Raw genomic sequence first — 11580 nt, 5'->3', positions numbered from 1 at the left:
TCAGGCAGTGGGGAATGAATGTATTGCAATATATGAAAGAATTGGCCTGAGAGGTAAAATCAAGGCTATGTATATGTACATATATATATATATATATATATACACATACATACATGTATGTTCTTCGTTTTTTCCCTTTACCCCCAGATACCAGCATAAGGCCTTGTGGGTGGCTGGTATTTAATAGATATTTTTTGAACTGAAAAAAAGGGGAGGTAGATTCTGAAGCAGAATAATATGAAATGGGTTAAATAAATTTAGGCCAAATTGTGGAGCACCTTGAATACTAGACTTCATACTTCATCTGACAGGCAATGGGAGATAAAGAGAAGAAAGGGAATAAATGTTTATTTGATATTTTTGAATAATTTTTCAGTTGTATATAACTCTTTATGACCTCATTTTGGGTTTTCTTGGCAAAGACACTGGAATGGTTTGCCATTTTCTTCTCTAGTTCATTTACAGATGAAGAAACTGAGGCAAAGAGCATTAATTGACTTGTTCAAAATCAATGGTTCATGGGGGCCTGAAGAGTCAGATATGACTGAACAACTAAATAACAACATCTATACTAAGTACTGAGGATACATTGACAAAACTATAACTTCTATCCTCATAGAACTTATATTCTATTTAGAAAGATAATATACACAGGTATAGGTACATATATATGCAAAGAAAATACGAGGTAACTTTGGTGAAGAAGGCACTAAAAGTTGAGGGAACCAGGAAATATCTCAGGTGAGTGGGTGATGTTTGTACTGAAAGGCATGGGTGACAGCCAAGGCGAAGACACCAAGTTGGAAGATGAAATGTTGTGTGCAGGAGGAACAGGATGAGGGCCCATTTAGCTGGATAAGAGTACGAAGACAGGTGTAACATTCTGCAAAGATGGAAAGATAGAATGAGGCCAGAGAGGGAAGAATATCTAGACAGAGAAGATGGTTAACTGAAGAAGGAAGGCAAAGAAAAGGCCTTTAGATTTGTCAATAAAGGATGACCGTTAACTTGGGAACAGCTGTTTGATGAAGTAAGAAGGGTAGTTTCAGCTAGGTGATGAGTGATGACGAAAGACAGATTATTGAGGATTGAGAAGTGTAAGCAACAAATCTAAATGTAGCTTTTTCAAAGAGTTTGACAGTGAAAGAAGGAGACACAGGGTCATAGCTTGCAGGAATTAGAGAATCAATTTTTCTCAAAGATTAGAGAGATAAATATGTTTGTGGCCAAAAGAAAACCATGAATAAATAAGAAGAGGTTGAAAATTAGAGAGAGAGTGGAGGCAATCTCCTGGAGAAAAGAAGGGACTGGTCAAGGAGACAGGCAGATGGTTTAGCCTTGAGGTGAGAGATCTTGTTAAGCAGTTTTAAATTGAGAAGAAAGGGAGAAGAGTAAACTCAAAGCAAATGACTGATTTTCTTTATAAGGTATCAATCAATGAAAAAAGACAGTACTAAATGCTAAGACTGCAAAGAAAGATAAAAATAGTCCCTACCCTCAAGGAACTCACATTCTAATGGATGAAAAAAAAAGATTTTCTGATGAGAGGGTAAGTGTGTGTGTGGGGATGGGATGGTATAGATGAGACCAAAGCAAGGTTTGGATACTCTGTGTTAAATGGGATAAAGATTAAATTAGAAAGGAATAAAAAGATTGCCTTATGAAGAAAGAGTCGATTGAGATAAAAAAAACCCATAAATTTATAAGAGATCAAGACATCATGTCTATTTACCAGCTCTGCTCAACATTATATGAGTAGGAATGGTAGAAAAAAGATGGTGATAGTAATCCAAGACTGGAGTTTGTCAAGGCTTGAGAATTTCTAGGCTAAAGAAATAAGAGATTTGGGGCAGCTAGGTTGCACAGTGGATAGAGCACTGGCCCTGGCGTCAGGAGTACCTGAGTTCAAATCCGGCCTCAGACACTTAATAATGACCTAGCTGTGTGGCCTTGGGCAAGTCACTTAACCCCATTGCCTTGCAAAAACAACCCATAAAAATATAAAAAAAGAAATAAGAGGTTTGAGAGTAGAGGACAGTATAGAGTTGACTAAGCAAACCAAGCCCATGACCAAGAAGACAGGCTTGATGAAAAGTCATGATATAACTTAGGAGAAAAGTTTCAGTTGATGGATGAAGTCATTAGTTAAATTGTCAAGAACTGAGAAACAAGAAAGGAAGTTGAAGCAATGAATATAAACAGTTGTACCTAGATTTTTCATTACGCTCACAGCAAAAATGTTTTTCCTTGTTTCCATGGTCTTAGCCAAAATAATTATACTTCAAATTTATATTTTCTTAGTAACATCTCTGAATTCTACTTTATGTCTACATGACTTCAGTCATTATGTTTAAAATCAGACTGTGTGTAGAGGTATTGTTAAATGTTATAAGCTACTGGACTTGATTCTCCCCATGAGTGCTGTGAAATCGCTGTTCCTTTGTTGCAGGAGAAAACCTGCCCAGTCACAGTCCATATGGAGTTGATGGTAATTTGAGTCTGAGTAGCACATGCTCATATGAAAAAGCAGTCATTCTCCTCCTTCCCAGAGAATACCTAGGAGAAATAGCTGTTTAGGTTTGTACCACCTGTGTAGTATCCAAGAGACTCATTTCTCTCACAGTAAAAGAAACATATAATCTTGGAAAGTTCCTTTGTTGTTGTTTCAGTTATTTTGGTCATGTCCAACTCTTGGAGTTTTCTTGGCAAAAATACTGGAGTGGTTTGCAATTTCCTTCTCCAGTCCATTTTACAGATGAGGAAATTGAGACAAGCAGGATTAAGTGGATTGCCCAGGGTTTCACAGCTAATAAATGTCAGAGATTGGATTTGAACTCAGGAAGATAAGTCTTTCTGACTTTAGGCCCAAAACTTTATGCACCATGGTGCCACCTGTATTGTCCTACAATAATGGAAAAATAACCTGTTCAGTAGGGCAGGGAAAAAACCTATTTGGTAGCTCCTGGTTCTGTCCTTTAGGGTCAAACAGAAGAAAATCTAATCCATAAGGACTGCTATGTTATATTTGTTCCTCCTGAGTTTTGTCTTCTTTAAGCAAACATTCTCAATTCCTTCAATTGGTCCTTTTATGTTTTTGTGTGCTTTTTTCCCTTCTTTTTTCTTTTTTTTTTTTGCAAGGCAATGGGGTTAAGGGGCTTGCCCAAGGCCACACAGCTAGGTCATTATTAAGTGTCTGAGGTCGGATTTGAACTCAGGTACTCCTGACTCCAGGGCTGGTGCTCTATCCACTGCGCCACCTAGCTGCTCTTTTATGTTATATATTCAAAGACTGCTAACATCCTAGTTGTCCCCTTTGGAAGTGCACTGGCTTATCAATGTCTTTACTAAATTATGGTGTGGTAACTAAATGGTGCAGTGGATAGAGCACTGGGTCTGGAGTTAGAAAGACCTGAATGCATATCTGGTCTTAGACACTAGCTTTGTGACTCTGGACAAACCACTTAACCCCGTTTGCCTCAGTTTCCTCAACTGTAAAATGAGCTAAAGAACAAAATGTCAAACTGGAAAGAAAACCCCAAATGGGGTCATGAAGAGGCAGACACAATAGAAACAATAAAAATAATGGAAATAATAGGGTGCCCCAAAGTGAACAAAGTACACATGATATGATTTGACCATTTGTCTAGGGCATCAAATTACAAACCTATATAAAATCTTACCCCTCACTCTAATTTTGCAAAAAAGCTCTTCTCTTATTCACTCCAGGCTAACAACTCCCAGAAATACCTTTGCCATGTATTCTGGAAGCTTTCCTTCTCTCATGGGCCTCCAAGAGCTAGAAGACTTTCTTGAGTAGTTGCTATGCTTATGCTTTGGTGTGATCTATTCTTTTTTGAATATTTAAAAGTCAAATGCTTTTTTCAATATAACTTTAATAAGTACCCCTAATTGGGTACCACCTTTCCTACTTCCCTTTTTAACTTCTTATGTACAAAATCAAACCTGAAACACATTTTGGGCATCTTATGGACCATGACTAAATGAGTGACTAATAAATATGGTTAACAAGGGGAAGCATATTGAGGTCAAGATCATGGGTTCTATTCTCATGTGGATCAGAGAGCCATCACCTTGGTCAGTTGTTTTCTGAGTGATAAGGTAAGTTGAAAAAGAAAATGTGGGACTATCATGAACCCATCCACCTGCTGGGCAACTTGAGTCAACAAATATAGCCTACTTATGAGGAAAGTCAATATTGAAATTCATTGTAAAGAATACTGTTAAGGCCAATATTAAATTTAAATTAGACATTTATCAAGTTTTTTTTCCTATCAACAAAATTTCACTCATGCTCTCCTCCATCAAAAGGGAGGCCCAAATCATATATTATGACCACGTAGCATCAATGCAAGTCTTTTTTTTATTAGCTGTCCAATGCCATTAACATTCATGTATTGGGTTTTTATTTAAATTGTTACAAACTACTGGTACAGACCATTACAATTCATGATTTACACAACATCAGCTTAAATGAACATTAAGTTTTTCAGCCATGAGTTCATGGTGGGCAAACAGAAGGCAGGGAAACAAATCAGTAACTTGGCCCATGCATCCATTGTTGGCTAATTTAAAATGAGATATAGAAACTATGCAACACTTGTCATATTAAAATAATTTGAAACAGAAGACATGATTTCCAGAAGTATCCCGATAACCAAGGTGAAAAACTGCTGATGAAAAAAAGGGCTTTTTTGCCTATATCCAGAGGGACTTGGGATGAGAGGATGCACAAGAATTGGTTCTGTTCCTTGAGACAAATCCATCGATTATTCACAAAAATATATTTTTTTTCTGCACTTTAACTCAAGAAGGCCAGAAGCCAGGAAGAGCACCCTGCTTTGAAAAGAGCTTGTTTGGTTCACACAGCTTGCTTTGGTTTATTTGAAGTGGTCCCCAGTTTTCCTGAGGAGAAATGTGTACAAAGAGTTTAAAATGTATCAAGAAATAACCAGCCTTGATTGACAGATTTTTCCCCTCCTTTCTATAAAGGTGAAAAATCTTTTTCTTCCTTTCCAGTATTAAGTTTCTTTCTTTCAGGAGTACTTTCCAGATAGCCATATCAATATGTCTCTTGCTTATCAATAGCCCCAAGCTGTGCATTTCACATTATTAAACTGTTTTGAGTTCAGTGCCTGCTTGACAGGATGCATCCATCCTTCGGCATCTGCTCTCACGTAGTTCTTGAGTTGTACGCTATGAACTTTTGAATATTCACATAATGCATCTAAAAATGTCTTCTGAAAAAAAACACCACAAAAATGTACAGGAAGTTGTGCTCTCTCAGTAAGGCTTGCAAATTGACATTTAAATAAGCAGAATATAAATCACAAGCAAAAAAAAGTGCACTTTTAAAAAAAATAAATGGAGATAGTTAAGAATTACTACCAAACAGATGGACAGATTAATTCTGGTTAATCTTATATGAAAATGATAAAAATATATGTGTATGGCTTTTAATTTTTGGTTCATTTTGGTTTTGATTAGTGAAAGCAAAAAGTTCCAAATGCCATAACCCCTACCCCAACCACCCACCACCCACCACCCTTTAGATCTCACAGCATTTGAGAGACTTAAGAGTTTAGACTGAGATGTTCCTTCCTTTAGAAATAAATGTGATTGCCTCTCAGTCTAAGTTAAAGACACTAGCCTTCATCCGTTTATGTCTCAAGGTGCTCAGAAAACAATAGCTCTCATCTTGCTGAAATCGATCCACAATAAGCAATCAGAACATTCCTCATAATCATCTCTGCCTTTGTCAGACACCGCCAAGTGAATTGGGGAAATTAATGGAGGCTTATTAAGCTTTGTGCAGGCAGAGAGGTTATAGTCATTTTCCCCTAACTCCTGGTCTATGAGATGCTTTTTCCCCCCATCTTTCATTAAAGCCTCTTCTCAACAGGCAACAGGGACTGTGTCCATAAATCTCCAAGAGAAGAAAAACACCTCCAGAAGGAGGTCATGTCTTTTGGCTGCTCGTCTTCTGTTTCTGTTTGCGTAGATGAGCCTCAATCTCATGCCTGAAGACCAGCATCCCCAGCTGCCCGTGTGATGCTTCATTCATGGCCTTGGATTGCATGCACATCTTATACTGTTCAGGGGTCAGCTCATCCACACACTGCTTCTCATGCCAAAGGTGGAAAAGCCCCCGCACAGGAGTCCGAACTACAATGAGGTTACTATGTAGGTATTTGCGGTAGAGGTGTACGTCTTCCCCTCCCCAGCCTTTGATGTCCAGGTCAAACCCACCTGCCATAAGGGAAAGAACCATGAAATCACGTCATTCACTATTGTCATACACATTTTCACCTATTTTAGAATCTTTGTTCTTGTCTATATCTTCTAGAATTCTGAGGACTACCTGTTAGATGAATTAAAGTTTCAGTTTTTAAGGACATTTCTGTCCTTAAATCTGGCTGATTGAGGAGCAAAAGGCAAAAATTTAGAGCCGGAAGGAACTTGGAGTTCATGTAGTCTAAATTGCTTCATTTTATCACTGAGGACAATAGAAGTTCATATAATTAAGAGCTGGAAGGTCTTATCAGAGGTCAGATAGATAAAACTTTGCCCCTCATTTTACAGACGAGAAAACAAGGCTAGAGATGTTAAGTAGGGGCGGCTAGGTGGCACAGTGGATAAAGCACCAGCCCTGTAGTCAGGAGTACCTGGGTTCAAATCCGGTCTCAGACACTAATTACCTAGCTGTGTGGCCTTGGGCAAGCCCCTTAACCCCGTTCGCCTTGCAAAAAAAAAAATCCTTTAGAGATGTTAAGTGACTTGCCCAAGATCACACAGGTAATAAAAATCAGAGGTTGGATTTGAACCCAGGTCCTCTGTCTTTTCATTTAGCTATGCTGACTCTCCTGCTTGACAATGCTATGGTTTCAACAAGCTTCTGCTGAGAAAATTGTAGCCTTCTTTACATCCTGAATCCTTCAGAACAAAATTCTCATGTAAAAATATCATGTGGCTTTCCTTTGCTATTGTGGATGAATGGATGGGAGGAAGGAAGGAAGGACATATTAAAATGCTTATGAAGTACACAAATACATATACCACTCATGGAGCAAGTTAGACTCCATTCTTGTATGTGAGTTGTTTCATAGGCTCTATCAGGAGGTAGATTACTTCCAATTATATTTAACAAATCCATTGGCAGGTACTAGTTGTTAGAATTTACTATTACTCAGAAAAGTGATATCTGCTTGTTTTGTGTATGTGTGTGTGTATGTATTTATATATATATATATATATATATCCTAAAAAATCTATATAACATAAATATATATGTACATATATATTTGTGTTATACAGATATTTTTAGGATACTTCCCAAATCTGTTACCAGTATTGATGTACTGATTTTTGTTGCAGTACCTTTTTCCTCTATTAGAACCTTACAAATCTTCCTCAAATATTTTTTATTAAATAATTCTGAAAACACATTAAAACTGATATGGTATAGATATTACTGCTTGGCATTGACCTTTGATTTCAGGATGCTAATAAGTCTCTTAATATATTCACCCACAGCCTTGTCTTTGATATCTTTATATTTGACGAGGCCTGTGTTTTTCTTACATAAACAGCAGCAGTTTCATCATGGTGGCTTCTGTGTTGACCCAATCAGCATTATGAGAGACTAGATGCTAGACCTTCATAGCTACTGCAATTGTATATTTATTACCCTTACTGGCATCCTCTGGATTTGCCCTCCTCCTCCTAACACAGATAATGGTTTGAGACTTTAGGAAGTTGCCCTTGTTGTTTTTTTTAATAAAAATTTAAAGTACTATACAAATAAGAATTATTACTATTATTACTTAGCACTTACCTCACACCAACCATTAGTAGCATTATATGTCTTCTCCAAGACATACAACTAACAAATTATGGAGCTAAGATATGAAGAAGGGTCTCCTTACTCCAAATTCAATTCTATAGATTATAAACCTTCAAAAGATTGAGTTGAACTTTATGATTTTTTTTAAAATTCAACTTTATTTTATTTCAATTCAAAGTTTTCTCTTCTCTACCCTTCACTCATATTTTTGTGCATCTATACATACCAATAGATGTATATCTACATATATAGATTTTATATACACATACATACATATGTGTGTAACAAATATGTGACATAGCACTTTGTGAACTGAAGGCACTAAGGACAAAGAAAGAGTCCTTGTAAAGAAAAAAATTACAGAATTACAAGTTGGAGACTAAGACAAGAAAATTTCAGAAAATAAATATTCAAGTCATAATAGCCCTCACATTTAACAGAAACATCTTCCTTCCTTGATGAACCCATCACTTTCATCAACTAGAGGTATCCCTTGCCTTAGAAAAGAAAAATGAAAAATGTCTATTGACTTATAATGTAAATCCAAGCTGAATACACATGTAAATTGGAATTTGTACTACTAAATGATTTGCTTCTAAAAAGTGTAATATACATATATGGCACTTCTAAAATGTTATGATAATCTGGGATTGTCAATGGCTCCAAAAATGGCCATATAATTCAATACAATATAAAGATTACTAAATTGGGCTAGAGTTCAAGTTTTGCCAGTAATTTACTCCTTACTTTGAGAAATTAACTTTCCCCTTCCTGGGACTCAGTTTTATTCTCTAAAATGAACAGATTGCATTATATAGTGTCTAAAATCCATTCAATCTCATGTGTTCATGGCTTTAAAGTTCTACATGCTTGGAGATATGATCTTGATCTGCAAGGTAGTTGAGTTTGAGTGTGGGTTAGGAAGAAGTGTGGGTTAGGAAGACAGGGAGATTGGTGGAGAAAGGTAATGGGAAATTAGAGCTAATCCAACCTGCTGCTGGAGTCAGCTAAATTCATGTAGAAATTAAGTAACATCATCTTTGTATGTAAAAGACATAGTGTTTAATTATGTCTGAAACCTCAAAAGGGTAGATAAATAAACTTGGAAACATGAGATTATTTTTGTCTTTCCTTTCTTTATTTTATTTTGTTTTGTGTTCTTTTCTCTGAGCTCTATTTTCAGGAAAATACTTAAAATCAGCACTGGAACAAACACGGCTTTCAATCTCCATGGCATTTTGATCACATTTCTTTCATTCTCTTCCACTACAATAAAATACAATAATGACCTCTGGGTGGCAGTGCGGAAGCAGAATTTGCTAAGATAGTTTTTTCTTACCTATATTGATGAAATCTGATCGATACTGACAAGTCATTCCAAATCCAAAGTCTCTCCAAAATCCAGTTTCCTTTTTTATAACCTGAAAGGAGAGCACATATTTGAGTAGGGTTGGGAAAGGGGAGGTTTGGCTGGGGGGGAAAAAGTGCTATTCATAGACCTATGAGAATGGTACACTAAATATGGTTTCCATCTTACTTTGAACAATCTACCCATCCTCCTGTACACAAATAAGGGCAAATTATCTGTCTTTTCAGTTAAGGATATAGTAAAACTGCTCCAGCTGAAACAGTACTGTTTAACTTTTGGAAACAATAGCTTCAAATCCTAAAGTCGAGATTCTTTATTGGTTCCCTATTGCCTCCAGTTTTTCTGCATTTTAAAACCCTTCACAATCTGGTTCCAGTCTGTCTTTCCATACTTATTTTATATTGTTCTTCTTTATGAGCTCTACATTATAGTTAAATTAACCTATGTGCTGTTCCCTGAAACTAGTATCCAATATCCCACTTCTAGGTCTTTCCATAGGCTGTCCCTTCCTCCACATCCTTCCCTCACAGAATCTAAATCTACCTTCCAAATTCAGCTTAAATGTCTCTTATAGAAAGCCTTTCTTGGTCTTACCAGTTGCTGATGTTCTCTTCTCAAATTATCTTGTGTTTCTTTATTGTATAGGCTTATATATTTTTCATCCTCTGATTAAGTATAAATATATACACATATATGTATATATATGTATATACACATACCATATATATATATATATATATATATATATATATATATATAAAACAAACATGGGACATAATACTTTATGAACTGAAGGCAGTAAGGACAAAGAGAGCCCTTGTAAAGAAAAAAAGTAATAGGATGGAGGCTATTTTTCATCTTTACCTTTATAATCAGAATCTAACAGAGTGACCTGCATAATTACATGTTGCAGTGAACAATAGCTAGTATTTATAGAGTTTATTAAAGTTTGTGGAATACTTCACATGGTATTTCATCTGACTGAAGGTATGAGCATGGGGGAACAAAGAGAAACAGAGAGAACAGAAGAGAAAGAAGAGAAGGGAGAGAGAAAGAAATAAAGAGAGAGAGGGGGGGGAGAGAGAGAGAGCGCACAAGTTTGGGGCAACTAAACAATCTGGTAGAAAAGCTACCTTTACTTCAGACTTAACAGCCAGTGAAAGAGCATAAGAGCATGGCAGGGAGTTAGGAAAGACTTATAAAATCAAGGGAAAGGATGGAGAACAACTCAGAGACAAGGAAGCTCCCTGAGGCATGACCCTCCAGTACTGCCCACCAGAAAGAGTGGGAGCAGAGGAGCACTTCCCCCTTGGTGTTAAGAAAAGAGCAGTTTAAGTCAGAGTTCCAAATGCATATGGAGCCTATTCATCTCAAAACTATTTCATGCTAGGCTGTTCCAACAGCGTTGCATTGTGCCAATACACAGTCAGCATAGGCCATCCAACAAGACGAAGCAGCATCTGTTAGCAGGGTGACCGCCTGCCTTTGTCCAGCTCTGTTTTGTGATATAAGGGAATGCCCTTCAGTGTTCTGCAGAAATAGCCAAGTTATGCTTTATTTTAGCACTGCCTTGAAGAGAGGCCTGAGACACATCACATCTCTGGGCCACAATTCTTTGGTTATAAAATGATGGAGGTTAGACTCCAAGACTGCTACAATCTTTTCTAGTTCTCAATATGTGTTGAGATACAACTAGGTAACAAGGGCTGCTTGCTTACATTAGCTTTTGCTTTCTATTCCCTAATGTATTATCTCTCAGTTTCAGAATTATCTAGAAACAGATGTGAATATTATTTACACTTCAAGTTGCATCCTGCACCATTATTGTGCTTTGGTTAAGGGAGAAGACAAATCTTCAGGAAAGGAAGGCTCTGTTGGCAAAGGTTGTCTCCAGTGGCCAGTCTCCAGGATGATGTCACTTGACTTTGGAACAAAGAATTGTTATACAACATCTCCAATGTGGCAGGCAAATCAAATTAGCACCAACTAGAAAAATTCTTAAATGCAGGAAGTCCTGGAGAGATGCCATTTTGGAGTTCCTTGGTATATACCCAGCTGTACTGAGGAATGAAAAATCATTCAATTCCAACTCTTAGCTTAATGTTTTGTCCACCTGCCCAGTCAATTCTCTGGTTTAAAAAGGAGGCAGGATGAAATGCTATCACCTTGACTTGGCTTTTTTTGGAGCTTAAAATACAGTCAGACTGAAAGGTGAACTAACTTAGGAGCTATGTGCTGAAATTGTTCTGGTTGATAGTCAGTAGTCTGAGCTATGGCAATAAGTAATTAAATTTATCATTTTCTGGGCTTCTTGATGCCCAGATCACTTTATTGACTTGTGTCACATAGG

General features: G+C 37.0%; 1 protein-coding gene across 8 annotated transcripts in view; it reads right to left on the bottom strand.

Annotated features, from left to right (window-relative positions):
- Positions 1 to 4367: 4367 nt before the first annotated feature.
- Positions 4368 to 11580, bottom strand: part of CSGALNACT1 (chondroitin sulfate N-acetylgalactosaminyltransferase 1) — a 426592-nt gene continuing 419379 nt past the window's right edge. For all 8 annotated transcript variants that reach the window (XM_074209074.1, XM_074209073.1, XM_074209070.1 and 5 more), the window contains 2 exons: positions 9201 to 9282; positions 4368 to 6267 (listed from right to left, as the gene is read on the bottom strand). In XM_074209074.1, coding sequence (XP_074065175.1) covers positions 5978 to 6267; positions 9201 to 9282 — 372 coding nt within the window. In that variant the 3' untranslated portion in view covers positions 4368 to 5977. The remainder of the gene's footprint in view (positions 6268 to 9200; positions 9283 to 11580) is intronic.

This window comes from Macrotis lagotis, chromosome 1 (genome assembly GCF_037893015.1).
Source record: "Macrotis lagotis isolate mMagLag1 chromosome 1, bilby.v1.9.chrom.fasta, whole genome shotgun sequence".
Taxonomy (NCBI): Eukaryota; Metazoa; Chordata; class Mammalia; order Peramelemorphia; family Peramelidae; genus Macrotis; species Macrotis lagotis.
Note: the sequence above shows the minus strand (reverse complement) of the source record. Positions and strands in the feature narration are given on the sequence as shown.